The 20,796-nt window shown below is 42.7% G+C and overlaps 1 protein-coding gene across 1 annotated transcript; it reads right to left on the bottom strand.

The window, feature by feature from the left end:
• Nucleotides 1-236: 236 nt before the first annotated feature.
• LOC139646292 (hippocampus abundant transcript 1 protein-like) lies at nucleotides 237-19,268 on the bottom strand (the record flags this gene model as incomplete). The annotated part of the gene is made up of 11 exons (XM_071522278.1): nucleotides 19,022-19,268; nucleotides 16,984-17,076; nucleotides 15,690-15,752; nucleotides 15,119-15,246; nucleotides 11,255-11,369; nucleotides 8,333-8,551; nucleotides 5,776-5,889; nucleotides 4,794-4,865; nucleotides 2,941-3,053; nucleotides 1,293-1,390; nucleotides 237-376 (listed from the first exon to the last, which is right to left on the bottom strand). Coding segments are annotated over exons 1-11 (1,212 nt in total), but the record flags the coding sequence as incomplete, so codon positions are not given.
• Between the last annotated feature and the right edge of the window lie 1,528 nt (nucleotides 19,269-20,796).

Raw genomic sequence — 20,796 nt, 5'->3', positions numbered from 1 at the left:
CACATGCTGCTATATCCTGGAAAGTGTCCTGTATGTAAAACTCCCTGATATTCCCCCGACTTTCCCTGTGTGGAAAAGTCCTCTACAAATCCACGATCTCCCAGGAATCCCAGGACAAGCTGGAAACCTGTAGTGTGTGTGTGTGTGTGTGTGTGTGTGTGTCTGTGTCTGTGTCTGTGTGTGTGTGTGTGTGTGTGTGTGTGTGTGTGTGTGTGTGTGTGTGTGTGTGTGTGTACCTCTGCGATCTGCGGCGTTCTCCCTGGTGCTGGAATGTCGCTCAGCTCCACGTTGAAGAGGAAGAAGATGAAGCCGTAGAGAGCCGGACCCAAACCGTTACACAAACCTCTGATACCTGTGATCATGCCCTGCACCACGCCTGCACACACACACACACACACACACAAATACTTAACAAGCAGTAAAATAGTTGATGCACAATAAAAAGACTAAAATGGGTTATTAAGAGAATAAAAGAGGAGAGAGACAGGAAGAAGGAAAAAGAAAGAACACAGAAAAGGGAATATATGAAGACATGACAGACAGGGAGACAGACAGAGAGAGAGAGAGAGACAGACAGAGAGACAGACAGACAAGAGAGAGAGAGAGACAGACAGAAAGAGAGAGGGAGAGAGAGACAGAAAGAGAGAGAGAGACAGAAAGAGACAGAGAGAGAGAGAGAAAGAGAGCGAGACAGAGAGAGAGAGAGAGAGAGAGAGACACAGAAAGAGACAGAGAGAGAGAGAGACAGAAAGAGACAGAGAGAGAGAGGGAGGGAGAGGGAGACAGAAAGAGAGAGAGAGACAGACAGCCCACTGAGCAAAAGACGTGATTTCAACACCGTGTCTATGCTTTAGCTCTCATATAGTCCAGGATAATATTGTCTATGTATAGACATCTAATAAACTTTCACTTTTCAACCCCATTTAAACTTAATTTAACCTAGACGGCTATGGCCATTTAGACGTGTTTTAAACTTCTAATCAACATAAAATTGCTCAGTGGGAGAGGGACAGACAGACAGAGAGACAGAGAAAGAGACAGACAGAAAAGAGAGACAGAGAGAGAGACAGACAGACAAGAGAGACAGAGAGAGAGACAGACAGACAAGAGAGACAGAGAGAGAGACAGACAGACAAGAGAGACAGAGAGAGAGACAGACAGACAAGAGAGACAGAGAGAGAGACAGACAGACAGACACAGACAGACAGACAGACAGAGAGACAGAGACACAGACCGAGAGACAGACACAGACAGACAGACAGACAGAGAGAGAGACAGACAGACAGACTCACCTTGCTGGTCAGGTGATGCGCTGCGTGACACCAGAGCAGAGACTGCTGGGAAGGTGATGGAGGACATGGCTGCTACTGTTCCTGCTGCCCACATCATCCTGCACACACACACACACACACGCACACACACACACACACACACACGCAGTCACTATGCGCTCACACCAAAAGCTTCCTGAGCAGCAGCGGGCGTTCTGCTCACCAGGGGGCGGGGCTTCAACAAGGTCAGTTTTGCCCGCCCACACTCGTTTCTTTAAAAAGCCGTTTTACTCTCAGCTGTTTGTAACTGAACCAGAATCAGTGAGTCTGTTTCCACACAGCAGGAAACTGACCTGCTTCTCTGCTCTCAGTTCACAACTCAACAAACGATGGATCATAAAGCTCTGGGAAACTGGAGAGAGCAACAATCAGTTTCTCCTCCTCCGTAAATATGGATCAAACATCTCTCTGGAACTGTCGAACCTGGATTTGTCAGATCTGCCGAATCTGTCGATGGTTTTAAGCAGCACCTGAAAATAACCTATCAGAGATAACTGGGGAAAAAGTAGAACCAAATGCTCTCAGTGTGTTGTTTGGGCTCTTCCCCTCATCGCCTTCCCTCCCTACATCCAAAAAACACATCTTAGCTTTTGTCTCCCTACTGGCTAGAAGATTCATCTTGACCTTGTATCTCCTTCTCATACCCACTGGATAAGACACATCCTTTATTTTCAAATCGGACTTTCATTAAGTGGCTCCTCCAATAAATTTGGGAAAATCTGGGGTCCATTCTTCCAATTTGTTCAGAGGATAAATTTCCCACTCATTCCTGATTGAAGCAACTTTTGCGGTCTGGAGGGGATCAATATTGTGTTTGTTGTGGTGTGGGTGACATGCTGCTGTACTGACTGTTACGGTCTATTACTGACACGGTTTACCACTAGCTGACTGATGGTTTTTTGTTATTTTAGTGTTCTCAGTCTTTGTAAGCTGTTTTGGTGTTTAGCAATATGTCAATTGTCACTTTTTTATAATGTCTTTTTATAGAGGGAATATATACCTTTTTACTTTTTATAAATGCTCTGATGACACAATTGCATGTTCTTGCAAAACCCAATGAACAAAGTTTAAAAAGAAAAGAAAAGAAAAGAAATGAAAAGAAAAGAAAACACATCTCTACGGGTTAGCCTTTTTATAATGTTTTATCTTTGTTTTTATGCCCATTTTTATTTCTATACGTTTGTCTCGTTTTGTGTTTTTTTTTTCTTCTTCTGCAGTTTTATCGGCCCGCCTCGCCAAAGTTTTCTCTTTGTCTGTTTGTCCTCCAGTTTAAACACAGCATGTCTGACTTTGATCTTGTCTTTACTGTTTCTGTATCCTCTGCCACTTTTCCATGTGCAGCAGTTTGTAACAATGTGTTTTAAAAAGTGCTGCATAAATAAATCTTCACTTACATCTGACATGAACTTCAGCACACAGCGAGATGTGCTGCTTCAGCGCGTTGATGCTAATTTGCATAAAGTTAACCTCAGCTCAACTTCATCTTGCTGCGTGCAAAATGTGTATTATTGTCTATTTACACTGTTATACTGAGTATGTAAAGGTAACGTGTGTATACAGAAATATGTCATGTGCACAACACACACACACACACACACAGCAGACTCACCAGGGTTCGGAGCCGAAGCCGTACCAGGCGAGCTGGAAGAGCTGGAAGCCCAGACCCAGAAGGACTGTCTTCTTATTACCAATGGTCCGCATCAAGACACTGAGAAACAGAGTCTGAGAGAGAGAGAGAGAGAGAGAGAGAGAGAGAGAGAGAGAGAGAGAGAGAGAGAGAGAGAGAGAGAGAGAGAGAGAGAGAGAATATCTATAGAAAATTTCATGCCAATAAAGCACATTGAATTGAATTGAGAGAGAATAACTACTACATAACATAATGACCCACCATTGAATCACAAGTATCAACACAGCGAGAACCCAAAAATCTAAAATGTCCACTGGAGAAGAGTTACATGGTTCTTCCCATCTCCATTACTGTCCATGAAGAGTCCAATCACAGTTCTGTATTTCCAGTCAGAAGCAATACGGTATATAGGCACAGATGTTTCAATATGTTAGATTTTTCAACAAAGAAGAAACATTTTTAATAAAAAACTGAGATGTTGCGTAAGATTTGCTCTGTTTGAATACAGTGAAAGTTTTTTTCCAGTGTGCAGTTGGATTTGTAGATCAGCAGTTCGGCTCAGCAGCAGAACATCATGTCAGGAGTCTGAGGCCTGCAGCCCTTTACCAATAAAACTACTTCATAGTGTGGCTTGATTATTTTCTTTTTTCAACTGTGGGAAATACATCTGTGGGTTTAGACTTTTCATGAGCATTAATGGTGATAGGAAAAAATAAAATAATAATCACACAGACATAGCAGCAAACAGCTAAAATCAGGCTTCCTACACATTTTCAATTAAAAAATTCCATACTTTTTCCAGACCTTGACTTGTTTTGAAGATTTTGTCTGGTGTTCAATATGATTTACGCAGACAGACATCTTGCCCCTGCTAACTAGGTCATATCACTGTATAGATGAAGATTGTTCTTCACAGAGACAAATATCAGAATATGTGAGATGATTGGCAGGGTTCCTACACGCTTTCCATTTTAAAATTCCATATTTTTCCCAGACCCTATGTTCTTGACCGGATTTGATTTTGGTGGGTATTTGATATAATGCATGCTGACAGCGGCTGGGTAATAAGAGCGTCCCTCTATCTGAACATTATTCTTCACATCAACAAAAACTGTGGACTCAAAGTGGCTCTACAACAACATAAAAGCTAGAATCATGTGTGTATCGGACCTGAACCGCAACATTTTCCATACTTTTCCAGACATTTTTTCAAATTCCCAAACTATTCAAGACCTGGAAATGATCAAATTCATTTTTAATACTTTTCCAGACTTTCCAGACCTGCGTAGGAACCTTGTAAAATGATGAAAAGTGACGTTTCGAGCTCGTTGCTCTTAATCACTTAAAAGATTTAACTAAGATGAAGTCAGATGAAGAGGACTGAGGAATGTCCATCAGTCCAGTCAGACTCTCAGAGCCTCTTCAAGGCCCATGGGAACCTGAGAACATCACTCTGTCTGTCTGTCCCTCTTTCTCTCTCTCTCCTTCTTTCTTTCCCTCTCTCCGTCCGTCTCTCTCTCTCCTCTTTCTCTCTCTTTCTCTCTCCCTCCCTCTTCCTGTCTCTCTCTCTCTCTGTCTCTCTCCCTCTTCCTCTCTCTCTCTCTCTGTGTGTGTGTCTCTCTCTCTCTGTGTCTCTGTCTGTCTCTGTCTCTCTCTGTGTCTCTCTCTCTCTCTCTCTCTCTCTCTCTCTCTCTCTCTCTCTCTCTCTGTGTGTCTCTGTCTCTCTCTCTCTCTCTCCGTTATTAAAACATGTACAGCCAGCAGGATGGACCAACTCCCTGCTGAGTCCTCCAAGATGGCGGCAGCAGAGATTTCTCCACAGAGGAGCACTGTACCTGAGCGACTATAGACAGGATTCCCACCATGGCGATGAAAGCGGCGATGGCTGCAGGAGTAAACTCGATCACCTGGAACAGACAGAGTGAAGGAAAGTGAAACTACATCTGTGAATTTAATTTGAGGTTATTTGGGCGACGGTTTCATCACAGAAATATAAACTTCAGTTCCTAAATTACCAAATATTCCTGTGACCCTGTGATTCCTGTGTTAGTAGAAGACTTACGAGCTCAGGAGAAAGGAAGAACATTTTCTAATTGAGACTGAGTGATCCTGAGGTAAAAGTGGATGAGGAGGGTAAGCAGGGTCTGAAATCAACACCTGCCACCCACCACATGCGGGTAAACTGATGGCTGTAAAAATCGTCCAGTCACCTGCCACCGTGGCGACATTTTCCGGGAATAATTAAACCACCAGAAAAAACAAAAGAGTCAAGAAGCTGTGGACAGATTGCACAGCAGGGAAGATTAAAAAAGAAAAAGATACTTCAGTGAGAAACGGAGGGTTTCAGAAAAGGAGGAACGATGTGATTGGTTGGGCTTTCATGAGAGTTTCATAAGTGGCAGGTAGAAATTCTGAGTGACAGGTAGAAATTTTCTTAGTCCAAAGAAAAAAAGGAAATTCCCGCACACACTTATCACCTCTGCATTGATTTATTAAAAAGAGTCGATGTTTCTCAAGACAAATCAATCATAAAGTGACATAGTGCTTAAAAACAGCCCATGATTGCGTAATAGTCCACAGCTGTGTTGGAGGAGTGTCCATGATCCCACACACAGCTCACTCATTCAGAAATTTTCTTAGTGCCATGAGTGGCTGGTGGAGAAAAAAAAATGTTTTTGTTGTATCTAATAAACTCAAGACTCAGTTTCCATGTTGTGTCTATGGACCGGACGCTGCCTCAGCAAGGGAAGACAGGAACACTGTTACACCCGTGTGTGTGTGTTTGTGTGTGTGTGTGTGTGTGTGTGTGTGTCTCACCTGTTTCAGGTAGAGGAAGAAGCTGGAGTACTGTCCGGCCTCTGGCAGGTAGGACAGGAACACGGTGACGCAGATCAGCAGCACGGTGGTGTCTTTCCCCACGCGACGCAGAGACTGACCACACACACACACACACACACACACACACACACACAGATCAATACATCAACCGACTAATCGATCAGTCAGCTGACATCTGGGCAAACACATCCATCCAAAGCACTTCACTGTGCCATGAGTATAAACAGTTTCGGTTTGGGTCGCTCCAGTGGGATTTGAACTCTAAAGGCTGTTTCACACACACTGAGGCGTTTATGATCAAAAAACGTATCAGGAGACGTCTGCACAAGCTGTCTCAAGTACACACACACACACACACACACACACACACACACACACACACACACACACACACAAGCTAACGTTAGCAATATCCAGCATGTAACGTTACCATAAAAAAAACAAACATTGAAGTACGGTGTAATTACTGTTAATGCCGAGCGTTTAGCTTGTGATTGTGAACTGCTGCATTTGTTGCCACACAGAGCTACAGTAGCTAATCAAGTTGACATTATAGTAAATTAAAGGGACATAATAAGCTGAAGGTTCCCTGTCAGAAGACCTGTCTGTCCAACACCTCCGACCCAACTTCCCCCAGTTCCTTGTTTTTTGGTGCGTCTTTAAAATCCCTCCGTGACGTTACTATTTTTACTACTTCTATACTATTTTTTATCCCACTCGAACAAAGCAATTAGGCATCTGTTTCCATCTCCATGGCAACGACAGAACGCTTGGTCCAGCCAATGAAAACACAAGACAAATCAATGACGGCGCCTGCGACCTTACATATTTCGACAACAGTACAAGACACTGTGGACGACACACACCTCTGTCTTTTTTACATCTGTCACTTGTCTTATAACCATCAAACAGCCTGCCAGTGTTGCCTTGCTTAACTCACTGAACTACAACAAGGCCCACACTCTATTTTATAAACATTCCTTTATCAAATTATGTCACTTGATTTGATTTTATATTTCTAGATTGTTTTCCACTCTTCAGCTCCTGTTGCCCCCATGTGTTTGTACCATCCAGTTTTATTATAAAGTGTAACTGTTTTTAAAAGTGCTTTGTAAAAGGTAAAGAAAGATAATTCATCTTATAATTCATTCTATCTTCTCTACTTTTGTGTGCCGAGAGTCAGAGCAATAACCATTAGCCGTTAATGAAGAGTCCACCTTAAGAGGTCAGAGGTCAGGGGTCACAGATTAGGCGTCAGGATGGATTAAGCCTGGCTCTTTATCAGTAATAGGTTAGGAGGGTCTTAACTCAGCAAATGGATCGGTCTGTTCTCAGTGCAAAGACACAAAGTTCCTCTGCTTTCACACAGCGAGCGACCTGGAGACTAGAAACACTCAGGCTGTCTGCAAGTTTCACAACTCAACCTTAAAGACATTAAAGGCTTTAAAGACCTGGGGCCAGATTCACAAAAGAAATCTCCTCAAGTGCCATTTTTTTCTTAACTTTAGTCTTAAGAAAAAAAATAGGAAAAAATGCTATTCTCAAAAACAGTTGTTATAGATTTTCTTAACTTTCTTCTTATGTTTCTTCCTAAGAAAAAACTTAGGAATAAATGGTATTCTTGAAATGAAAGTTTTTTTTTTCTTAACTTTAAGACGGCCCTTCACCTGTCTTAAAACTCCTACAGTGAAAAGGTAAGCCTCTAATATCATATATTTAAACACATTTTAGACAAGTAGGTTATAGTTCAAAGTCTTCATAGGTTCCCCTACACCTAACATTAAGATGAACATTTATTGTAAAGCTTTATTTGGTGTAGGGCCAGGTAGGCCTCTGTCTCATGTCTGTTGGAAATAAGCTGCACATTCTACAGTTACCAACAGCAACCAATGTTTAAATCTTTGCTCTAGTTGCTCTAAATAGGTTTTTCCCCAATTGTTTTGTAGATGGAAGCACTTTGGGTTGCCTCCTAGCCTTGTCTCCTAGCCTCCTAGCCTTGTCTCCTAGACTCCTAGCCTTGTCTCCTAGCCTCAATGGCAGTAAGCCTAAAGTTTATTAACCAGAATTAATTCAGGCCCTATTTTTAGAAGTTCTTAAGTAGGAAAATTAAAGAAATTCGTAAGAAATGAGACTGTTACTAAGAAAATATTGAGGAATTGCACTTAAGAGCCTTCTTAAGAACTTCCTAAAATTTCCTCTTATGTCATTTCTTAAGATCTATCTTAAGAACCCATTGGTGAATCCGGCCCCTGCTGAATGCCAGTTAGAATGAAACAGAAGATTTCACAACTGAAATAACTGAAGATCCAATTAATAATTACAGACAAGAACCACAAAAGGGAGAATCATAAAAATCATCATTTGGTGTTAACGTTCACTAATCTCCATGTTTATGCCCTTAAGCCGGGGTGTGTGTGTGTGTGTGTGTGTGTGTGTGTGTGTGTGTGTGTGTGTGTGTGTGTGTGTGTGTGTGTGTGTGTGTGTGTGTGTGTGTGTGTGTGTGTGTGTGTGTGTGTGTGTGTGTGTGTGGACTCACGGCGAAGGGGTCGGCCTGCTCCCAGGAGATGGGGAAGCCCCAGGAGGTCAGCCTCATCTTGTCCGGCAGCGACTCCGGGACGACGAAGAACACGAAGGCGATGTCGGCCACGGCGATCACCGTGGCAACCAGGACCACCAGGCTGTCGCCGTACTTCGACGACAGGTACGCCCCGATGGCCGGGCTGGTCACCAGGCTGGCCGCGAAGGTCGCAGAGACCTGGTAAGACACAGAACCAGGAGGGGTGTGTAAGGACTTAGACATGGGTTACTATAACTAACTACTCTGTAAACCTCACTGAGACCTGGTAAGACACAGAACCAGAAGGGGTGTAAGGACTTAGACATGGGTTACTATAACTAACTACTGCTGAAATGTCTCCGAGACCTGGTAAGACACAGAACCAGAAGGGGGGTAAGGACTTAGACATGGGTTACTATAACTAACTACTCTGTAAACCTCACTGAGACCTGGTAAGACACAGAACCAGAAGGGGTGTAAGGACTTAGACATGGGTTACTATAACTAACTACTGCTGAAATGTCTCCGAGACCTGGTAAGACACAGAACCAGAAGGGGTGTAAGGACTTAGACATGGGTTACTATAACTAACTACTCTGTAAACCTCACTGAGACCTGGTAAGACACAGAACCAGAAGGGGTGTAAGGACTTAGACATGGGTTACTATAACTAACTACTCTGTAAACCTCACTGAGACCTGGTAAGACACAGAACCAGAAGGGGGGTAAGGACTTAGACATGGGTTACTATAACTAACTACTCTGTAAACCTCACTGAGACCTGGTAAGACACAGAACCAGAAGGGGGGTAAGGACTTAGACATGGGTTACTATAACTAACTACTCTGTAAACCTCACTGAGACCTGGTAAGACACAGAACCAGAAGGGGTGTAAGGACTTAGACATGTGTTACTATAACTAACTACTCTGTAAACCTCACTGAGACCTGGTAAGACACAGAACCAGGAGGGGGGTAAGGACATGACACAAAGGTTTCCTACATATTTTGCATTTCATATTTCCATATATTTTTATTTTGACTATCTTGCAGATTCCCGCTTCAGCTTCTTGTAAGTTTCAGTCTTCAAAATGTGACATCAGGAGAAAACGGAGCCTCAGATGTCTCAGTAGAATATAGTAGAGTCGAGCTCGGCCTCTCCTGTATGAAACTATGTGAAACCTTCAGGCGTCGCGTCACATGCTGCAGTCACATGACCTGCTGCGTGTTAGACATTACTGCTGCATGGATGGCAGGCTGTTTGTCCTGACTGAAGCTCAGAGCTGACTGGATGTTGTGGGAAACCTTTCTTCACACATACAGACACGGACTAAATTAGTCGGTTAGAGATTCATAATGTCTGTATCGGTGATTTTTCGGTTCATCGGCCCGGCCCGGAGGTCGACTCAGAACCATAAACACTGAAGCTGACAGGTAAACAGCTGAGACTGTTCTGACCTTTCAGTTTGAACAAGTGAAACACAGAACTCCAGGAAAACTTATGCAGGTGGAACGGAGAAAATACTACAATACAAATAATTGTAAATAGGTGAAAAAAGTGACTCTTTTTTATATATATTTGCGGACTCTGCTTTGTCAAAGTCATGTCTCCCATTTTTTTCACCTATTTACAATTATTGGTAAAGATATTATTTTCTTCGTTCCATCATAAGTTTCCTCCGACTGGATTTCAGTGTTCCACTTGTTCAGACTGAAAGGTTTAATAAACATAAAGAAAGAGATTCACTTGAAAACAATTCAGCAGCAGGACTAGTTTTTTATATATTGTCAGAATCTGCTTTGTTCCTTAATGTGCTAGAAGTGATTTTCAGACTGTTCCTCCAGACAATGGCAGTGAATGGAGAGAGAAAAAAAACACAATTCTCCAGTCTGCTCTACCGGAGCAACAGATCACAGAATCACTGATTTGAGACACGACCCAAGACTCTACCAGAGCTACACAGAGCTTTAATCAATGTTAAAGAATAGCTATTGGTTCCTTGCATTTCTGGGTCGTCTTTCCAGCAGCTACAAAGAAGCTTGACATGAGAAAATGTTTCAGGATGTAAAACCTCAGCGGTAAACATCAGGTTTTGGTGTCAGTCCCTCAGAATCAAAGAGCGAGGGCTTCTTTCTGGAGCCGCCATTTTGCACCAAGAAACGTTCAACAATCATACAGGGAGAGATCCATCGGAGAAGAGGAGAGAGACCAGTTTCTCCACCCACAGGAGCAGGAGAGAGACCAGCATGCACTGCAGACACAGCTTCCATCTTTGTGGATCTGTTGTCAGTAATGTGTGAAGTACATTACTGAACAACCGGACATTGCTCATCACTCTCACTTTTCCTCAACGAGAAAAAAAATCACTCCACTATCACCATCTCTCTCTCTCCACTTTCATGTACACAGCACACAGAACTGCTTTCTCTGGGGGGGGGGGGGTTGTTGAAAGGCATTCTGGGAAACGTAGGAAACCACTACCAGGCAGAAGTAGACGAGGCAGGCTGAGGGAAAGTGAACCGTGCATCTGAGGTGGATTTCACTCCCTGTCCTGCCGCTGACTCATGTTCACGGCACAGCACCATAATGGCCGGAAATGCCATGAAACAGCCTGTGAGTGCTATGAATACACACAGGGCCTCCATTATCTGTACACAATATGCTATTATATAAAGTATGTGGTCTCCACTGCCGGTCAATTATGCAGACGTAGTAATTATAGATTATAGATAAGAAGCATCAACGCTCTCCTGATCACCTGTTTGTTCCTTCTTGTTTTATCTGAGTTCTGTCCCTTGTTGCTCTGTGAAGCGTTTTGTGACCAACCTGCTGGCTGAAGTCACCTCCTATATAAAGGACTTGACTGTGATCTAACATGCCGAGTGTTAATGAAGCCGTTACCAGTCCGTAGGCCGTGCTGCGCTCATGCTCCTCTGTGATGTCGGCGACGTAGGCGAAGATCACCGAGAAGGTCACAGCGAAGATCCCAGAGACCGAGATCAGAGCGAAATACCACCTGAGACAGAGGGAGAGACGGGTCAGAGACACCAAACACAAGCTGAGAGAGAATGTTTACATGACAGAGGTGTGACCAGGTCAACTTCACTCGAGTCCCAAGTCAGTCTCAAGGCTAAATGTAGATTACCAAGTCAAGTCCAAGTCATTAATGTCAAGTCTCAAGTCTAAATGTAGAACAGCAAGTCAAGTCAGAACAAATCAAGAGTCCAGTATCAATTTAATATCTTAAAGAAAACTAAATATCTAGGACTTTTCAATGCAATATGGTTTTAATAGGATAAAAACTTGGTAAGAGCATCATGAGTTTGATTTCTATAATCAGTTTCAACTTCAATAAATTCAATCATTCCATACAAATTCAGAAAACAGAATTTAAATTCAGTCGTCTGCTGGAACAAATCTCATCACTTTCAATCTAAGTCATTTACACAAGATCTCAAGTCAAGACTTTAGAAACCTTTTCAAGTCATCAGAGTACAAGTCAGAGTCAAGTCCCAAGTCACCAGAACCCAAGTCCAGTCTCAAGTCACCAGAACCCAAGTCAAGTCAAGTCTCAAGTCTTCAATTTATGCGTCAAGTCTCAAGCTATTAGAACTGCAACTCCAGTCCCAAGTCACGTGACTCGAGTCCCCACCTCTGTTACTGAACACTAATAACCCGCTAACTGGAAATAATCAGGTTACGACCCGTTTCCATGCACTCTAGTCATGTGATAACAGGGAGAACTCTGGTTTACATGATCCAGTCAGAGTTGATTTCTCTCTGTAAGGAAGTGACGTAAAACTCAAACTAAGCCGCACAAAGCTGATTTTCATCTGGTCAGGTTTCTGTCTCGCTACTTTGCAAAACAAACAAACTTAGATGTTTCCTGCTTCCTTCTCTTTGTGCTCGTGCTCAGATGTAGTAAGTAAATCTGTATTTATAAAGCACCTTCCAAAACCGTAGTTACAAAGTGCTTTACAAGAGAGAAAAAATAAAATAAAAAGGAGTAAAATATACACGAATATCTATATGTATACATGCACATATACAAAAACACATAAATATACATACAGGACATCATTCATACATACATACATACATACATAAACACACACAGAATGTAAAGAATACAGACTGAGGGTAAACACGCACAGAATAATTGTAAAGACTGGTGAAAATCCTGCTGTGTTAAACAGGTTTCTCATAATGTGATAACAGCCTTTATCTGATGAAGGAAATCACACTCTGCTGTTTACAAGAGCAGTGGAATAATCAGGGAATTGCCTCAGTCAGACTGTGATCGGTCTCATTGATTCAGTTACAGCAGCGGTCTTCAGTCCTGCTGCTTTTCATTCCAGCATCTAATCAGACTATTTTACATCTGGGATGCCAGAAAACCAGCAGGACTCTGAGTCCCGAGGACCAGGAGTCCTGCTCGTGTCTCATGGATGAGGTTTGCAGAATCTGAACAGGAATGTGTGAAACAAGCTGGAAACAAGTCAAATATTTTTGGTAGATTCTGCTGATTAAAACCTTGACGGTGTTGCCGGTGTTTTTTAGTGACTGATCCACAAAAAGAATCAGTATAAAAACTGCCACATCACTCCATGGATGATGAAGATTATTTTTCACAGAGACAAATACCAGAATATTTTAGATGACAGGCGTCTAAACAACAGAAAATGTTTACATGTACATCGGGACATTAGAACAATATTTTCCCGATATTTTCCAAACATTTTTGTGTGATTTCCAAACTTTTCAAGACCTAGAAAATACCCAAGTCTTTTTCCATACACTTGCAGACTCTCCAGACCTGCAGGAGCCCTGTAACATGGCTCCTGCTGAGCTGGCCGGCTAGCGGTCTGTCCTGCAGCATCAGGTCTGTTTCTCAGCTCTCAGCCTTACATGAGCAGCATGTGACCGCTCACACTCCCGAGTCATGAGCAGCACAGAGACCAAAGAACGTCCTGGATGAACTCTAACCGAGGCACCGGACCGGTTTCTGTCTGGTCCTGAGAGACTCCAGAGTCTCAGAAACACAGCAGCTAGGCTACAACACTGCTCAGTCCAGCAGGAGAGGCAGCAGGCTGCAGTCGAACCGGACTAAACTCTGGGTTTGAGTTACTGGAGGAAAACAGCAGGAATCAGCAGCTACAGACTGAATCATCAGCATTGGAGATTCCCTTGACAATTTAAATCAGTGATTCTCAACGTGGGGTCCGGGGACCACCAGGGGTCCTTGAGGGGGTTCCAGGGGGTCCCCAACAAACTGATGAATTGTTAAACTTCAGCATTAATTCATTTACAAGAAGTGAACACAATTAGAGAATGTAGAAGAATGACTGTTTTGACCATAGTTCCACTGTTATCTCTCTACCTACAATACAGACAGTCTTGGAATTCTGGGCAAAATTATATCCAACATTGAAAATATTCTCAGATTTGGGTCCGAGAGACAAATTCTCATCAAGTTAGAGGTCTGTGGCTCTAATGTGGACTAAATACGGGGTCCTTGATATGAAAAAGGTTGAGATTCACTGATTTAAATGACTTTGATGTTTGGTAATTTAAAATGCAGCATAGTGCAGGAGCAGGAACTCAGCTTGACTTACAGGAACTACGTTTACATGGACAGCAACAATCTGATATGAACCAGATTAAGACAACAGTCTGAATAAGAAATATCCATGATCCCCTGAACCTGAATAAGGTCATAGTCAGTAAGCAGAATCACATGAAGACATGTGCAGGATTCTGGTTTCAGTCTCATTATTGAAGCGGATCAGACTGTAAACACCTGAATCCAACCAGGACTCTCTCTGGACCGCCTGACGCTCCTCTGCCTTCCAGAGGCTGAAGCACTCTGTAGTCTCGCTCAATGTCCCGCCCACAACATCTGATTGGTTACACGTCACGAGTAACAGCCTATCAACACTGAAGGCTCTGCCACAGACAGGCAGAGAGACCGGAGCTTCTCCGAGTGGAGCTGTGTGTGAAGGGAAGGCAGCATGTTGCCCAAGCTGAAATAAACATCACAGTCTTGTGATCTATTTCAATGGTGACAAGCATGTCCAGTTTCCCAGTTTCCCAGTTTCACCACTGAAAATGCCCGAAGTCAAGTCACAGCCTATGGGATTTCACTCAATGGAGGCGAAAGCGACGGCTTTTAAATCAGTCGCTCTTCCTTTTTTTTTCTTCCCTAACGCAATCATTGTTCTTCAGAGTGAAACACAGCAGCATCTGTCTGTCTGTGTCTTTTCACTGCAACTCTGCATCCAGATTTAGGGAATTATTACTTTAAAAAGTAACAGCGGCAGTAAAACTGTATTTCACACTATGACGGTTAAACTTTGCAATTAATCTGCGGTTCACATGTGTTCCGAACCGTGGGGGGTGGGGGTGGGGGGGTCCGTACGGATCACAGATCAACTACGGTCCGTTACACCACTAGTTTCAGAGGAGACAGAGACTGACAGCAGAAAACAGGAGGAGAGGCTGAAACTGAGCATGCTCAGGAAACGGAGATCATGAAGTTTTCAGTAAAGTTTGAAACTGTCCGAGTCTCCGGTGATCCTCCTCTGTCCTGCTGACCGGCCGCAGCTGGAGACAGGAACATGAATGGATCAGTTCTATAAGCAACACGTCAACTACAATCTAACATGTATGAACGCTCCGGCCTCGCACATTTTACCCTGCACCCAAGGCTGTGCATCTGATGTACACACACACACACACACACACACACACACAGGTGTGTCTTACCAGGGGCTGATCCTCATGAGGGGGATGGGGGCGCAGGTGAAGAAGACCGTCATGAGGAGGAAGGACTTCCTGCCCCAGACGTCTGACAGCGCACCAATCAGAGGAGCCGACAGGAACGACAAGAGGCCCTGAAAACACACACACACACACACACACACACACACACACAGAAAAGTACACAACACAATGTCAACAAAGACATCCCATCCTGCAAAGTACATGCAAAACCGTTAAAGGGATAATCTGCGAGGTTCTTGTTTTTTTGGTGATGAGCACTCGTTGTTTTGGACTCTGGAGGCACAAACCTACACACTGCAATAATAAAGATTTCAATCTAGACTGTGGCTTTTTATATTTCTTCTGCCTTCTTAGATTTATTGAAAAAAAAAAAAAAAAGACCATTGTTGCTTCCGTAAACGCAAAACGCATCATTAAAGTTAATAATCTGCAACTTTTTCATACAAATAAATGCGTCCATTTTGCTTCTCTCTGTTGCCAATTGACACCATACAATACAATAGTGATTAAAGTTTGATCTCATCACATGGAGGATGTGACTGGCAGGACTGACCTTCACCCCCTGCACCAGGCCGTTCATCAGGAAGGTGTGCTGAGGAAACGTCTCCCGCAGGACCTGAAGGAAGAGAAGAAGAAGAAGAACAGGCGGGTTTACAAACTCCTACACTTCTCTGCCTGGGTTTCCAACCAATTACTGTTTTGTGAATTTTTATGTTTCCAATTAGAAAGGCTGAACGGAAACAGCAAAATCTGATTAAATTTCCTCACTAGTGCAAAATGTTTATATGCTGGTTTGAAGCGGAAAACGTTTTGTCGATAAAGGAGTCAGGTGGTAAATAGTGATGCGTTTGTCAAATAAATAAAGATGCAGGCCCGGCGAACGCTTCGATGTCTCTATGACAGCTCAGAAGTGGCTCTGGGTGTTTTGAAATGTTGTCTGTGAAATATCTAGTCCACTGTGAACTCCAGAAATATCACACATTTCTATACACAATATCATTGTGTTGTTTCTAACAGGTAGAAGTCTCCATCGCGGTTGTACGGCCATTAGTTGGTACATTAGAAATTCACAGAGTCTTTGTTTTTGTTTTCAAACAGCAAGAAGTATGGCCGACATTATCTGACCAGGGCTCCCACACCTTCTTAAACATCAAACTCAAGGACTTTTCAAGGACTTTCCAGGCCCAGTTCCCTCAAATTCAAGGACCCAACACGGCACAGTTTGAGACACGGATCAAGGTTAATTACTGTTCCAACACTGAGAATATTCGACTTCAGTCACTCATGCAGCAGGTGACCGTCACACTTTCTCCAGGCAGGAGGAGCGTGAAACAAGGAGCACAGACGGCAGGAGACACACATGCAGACAGCAGACCGTAACCTATTTACTAATGTTAAATAAGAAAAATATCAAAAGAACTTCAATTTCTTTTACTGCACAAAATATATAAATTCAAGCACTTTCAATGACCCATGTCTATTTTCAAAAACTTTTAAGGCCTTGATTTTTTTTCTCAAATTCACAGACTTTCAAGGAGTTCAAGGACCCGTGGGGAGCTTGTCTGACAGTAAAGAACTATAACAACTTGCCCAACACTAATAAATACAAAAAAAAAAAAAAAAATCTTAAAAGACTGAGACGATTTATGCACTTCAACCAGCTGATGGAAACACACCAAAATGTTTCTATAGTTTATGTTTTTTTGGGTCAGTACCTGATAAAGTTTAGGTTTTGTAGTCGAGCGTCTCGATTCTCTCTATCACAAACTTTAAGATTTATCAGCTGCTGCTGATGTTGACGCCTGTGTTGATGTACGGAGTGTGTGTGTGTGTGTGTGTGTACTCACGGTCAGCATGGGCGTGGTCAGCAGCCCCCAGGCGAAGAACTCCAGGAAGATCACCACCACCGCATGAGACACTTTGGCTCGGCCTCGGCCGTGCTGCGGAGCGAAGAGCATCAGCAACATTAACTATTCATCTGTGGCAGTCTGCTGGACCAAACGTCTCCTCCGCTCAGCCTCACCCTCAACACACAGCCCTCCACCTCTACATGACTACCTGGTTACAGGAATATCATCAGGGCGCCGTGGGTCTGACCCTTGACCTCCTTACTGCTGGCTGCTTGTCATTTTGGTGATCCAGAAATTTAGATGTATTCTCCAGTTGCGCTCATTTCAACTCATTCTGGATACGAGTCTCAGCTTAACACTTAAAACGTGAACATCATCAGTCTTCTCTAGTTATTCTAATATATTCATTCGGCTCTTGCTGGAATGTTGCCACTTCTGGAAAACCTAAACAGCATGTAAATCCATCATATGGGCTAGGGCTGGGCGATAATTCAATATTATCGTTTATCGTTAAGTTCAATGAGATGAACATTAATTTGATTATTTAACGTGATTTTGCATACATGAACATATTGTGATATATATTGATAGAGAAAAATCCTTATGATTATCGTGATATTGATTTCAACCATATCGCCCAGCCCTAATATGGGCTTGTAGTTCACCAAAAACAAACACATAAGTAAATTACTGTGTAGTTGTTCTATGAGTCATGGTTTAAGTATCTAAATAAGAGCCATTTTGGATCCACAACAGGTTCTCAATCTGATACTGGAAGTGAAAGCAAGCACACAAAAACAGAGGAAACACTACTCTCTCTCTCGACCTGCCTTTTCAATTATTGACCTGCTGACTTGATCACAATAGGGAAATCTTTTACTTCCATGCTTTCCCGTGCCACTGGAAACACTGTTATTCTAGAGTTCATACTTGCCTTTTAAAGGGGGAATACTAGTTAATTTATGAAATTTGTTTATTCATGTTTCATAGGATATTTCAATCAGTATCTGAAAACTTCATCAACTCACTCTCAAAGCTAGAAACCACAGCAACAAGACCATAATCTGTAAAGCCATCAAGACATGCAGCCTGCAGTTACTCCATAGACACTAAATGGGCAAGTGATTTATGGGCTTACTGAAGGTTTGTTCTTTTACGCCCACATGAGGTTCATGTTACAGCAGTGCTGACACTTCCAAACCACAAAATAAACCCTGACAGCCAGGAACATCCCTGGTACCTTCACTGTCACCTCCTCCACACTCTCCCCTTTCATTCTCTATGGAGCTCTACAGTGCTGTGGTTAGGAGGTAACAATATGACATTTTTGTCTGTTTCCGGCAACAAAGGACACCGGTAAAGTCATTAAGTAGTATAAACGAAACCCTATATGCATGCCGTCCTTGCCAGAATAAAATACAGATTCGTAAAAGGTCTTAAGTCTTGTTCTTCCGATATGTACCTTTGCCGATAATCATTATAAGCACTAAACTACAAGATTTCTTGACGGAGTTTGGCGTGCCGTCCTGTTTATCTTTCACACAGCTCTGTTCTGTGTAAAAGATAAACAGTCATATGAACACAGCTGACCAACGGTACGGAACGTCCGTGTATCCAAGTATCAAGCTGGCTTACTTGCTCATTGTCAAATGTCTGGACTCGTCCAGTGTTTATATTCAGTAGCTAGTAATATTATCGTTAGCTAGCTGACGAAAGAACTACGTTAACGTTAGCTAACTAAAAGCCAGTTATTGGCCACCGCCACCGGCACTGCGTGTTCCGTGTTGTTGGCTTTGGTTAACGACGCTAGCTAACGTTACCTCACATCTTTAGCCCTTTGAACTAGCCGCTAACCTGTTGGCTAGCAACGCCAACGAAATATCCATGACATCCCAATTATCTTATAACCCTCTATCCACCAGAGTACAACAGCTGTCAAGTATTTATAGTAACGTCTTTGTTTGAAAATTACGTTAACGCACGGTATAGATTGGCATTAGCCGACAGTGCTAACTCAGCTAGCTAGCGGACTTACAGAGCCCCGGACCAACATGATGTCGTTGGCCTCCGTCGCTGTTTTCTCCTGGTTCATTTCACATCTTGCCGTAACGATGTTCACATGAAGTTCATGTTGCTGTGCATCTGTCTGAGGTCGCTCCGGTGCTTCCAGGGTGTCCGCGGTGTGAATTAGAACTACGTTTCTGCGGTATTTTGCCGACTGACATGGACTTGAGCTAAAGTAACAGTCGCCTTCCTGGCTAGGTGGTAAACTGCGAGGGGGGCTCGGCTTTCGTTTTATGAAAATTCCTCTGCTCTGATTTGTAATATAACATTCGGTTTTGCTGATTTATAAAAGGGGGTGACCCGGGTGAGCGGTGCTTTCGTCTCATTTAAATCAAGTGTCGTTCATAATGGATGAACACCGCCCCTACAAGTCGTCAATGCCCCCTAAACGAATAAACCCACCGTCCTTTTTTCCGGCGCGCGGTGCCGCCTCCACACACGTAACCGGAAAGCAAAGAGAACTGTTTTCAGATCAGTTCTTACAGTGTCGTCCAGGTTCATCGGCAGAGGTTATGACTCTAAATAAATAACAGATCTGACTCTGGATCAGTCAATAAAACTGCGGTCTCTAGCCTTCTTGTCGGTTATATCCTGAAAAGAGCGCGCCGCCTACTGTGCCGCGGTTTATACTACAATGCAGTGGACGTTTCCATGAACTTAGCAACGTACGAAGCATAAAATGTCGTCAATTTTGAATGTGTGGACACGGAACGAGAGCCGAATACTGTCCGCGTTTGTGTTTCTCTGCTCTCACGGCTTCGAGTGAGAGAAAAACAGGTCAACAGAAAATCTCACTATTTCGCAGGAAGATCTAGCAGCAAACCTCGCCGCCAAGATCCCCCGGATCACTATTTGGCAGCGGGAGATAGGCGGGACTCGGCCGTGGAAGAATTTGGGTTGTATGCAAACTGCAAAACCAGTGTCAAGCCAGCCAGCATAATACATAGCACTTCCGGTAACATTTTTCAAAATAAAACCTTGACAAATGTTGAAAGGTTTGCGTGATATTGGGTGTCAAGTCGGTATGGTTAGATCATTAGAGCGAATTGAGTCCAAATTTGATTTTGTGGTTTTGAATGATCAAAAGGGAGAGCAAAGATCAAATAAAATTACCAGAAATCCCTTTGAAAGCCATGTATTAGGCCTATGTAACACACCATGAGAGCGTTCAAGTCGGTGCAAAACAGTCTGATGACCTACATGAATAATAATGTATACATGAATAATAATTTATGACCAAATTAGAATATTGTTAGTAGGTTTTAAGGTTTTTCATGCAGGGACTTTGTCAAACCTTGACACCTTGACCCTCACAATATTTTTGACCAAATACCTCAATATCGATATTGTCACAATATTATAGGGATGACTATTGGTGCTTTCACAAAATATTTACACAATGAGATTTTTGATAAATATTCATCAGTAATGTGGATATAATGACTAAGTGGGTAAAGGCAAATAATAGAACAGCTAGAGCAGTCTGGTATGGTCAGAAAATGACATCACTTTACTGTAATGCAGCCTTTAAAACCAGGAAAAGACAACACTTATGCCATATCATGATATTATGATATCCAAAATCTAAGATGATATCTAGTCTCATATGATATCATGATATCAATATAATATCGATATATTGCCCAGCCCTACTTGACACCACTGAAAGAATATATTTAATGAGGATTCTAGGAAATAATTTCCCTACACCCCATACTTAATTTTTTTTTTTTTTTTTTTTAAAAA

The sequence above is a fragment of the Centroberyx affinis genome, unplaced genomic scaffold (genome assembly GCF_046629955.1).
Source record: "Centroberyx affinis isolate AG114_WGS23_722 - 3 ecotype Tasmania unplaced genomic scaffold, CSIRO-AGI_Caff_v1 ptg000970l_1, whole genome shotgun sequence".
Classification (NCBI taxonomy): Eukaryota; Metazoa; Chordata; class Actinopteri; order Beryciformes; family Berycidae; genus Centroberyx; species Centroberyx affinis.
Note: the sequence above shows the minus strand (reverse complement) of the source record. Positions and strands in the feature narration are given on the sequence as shown.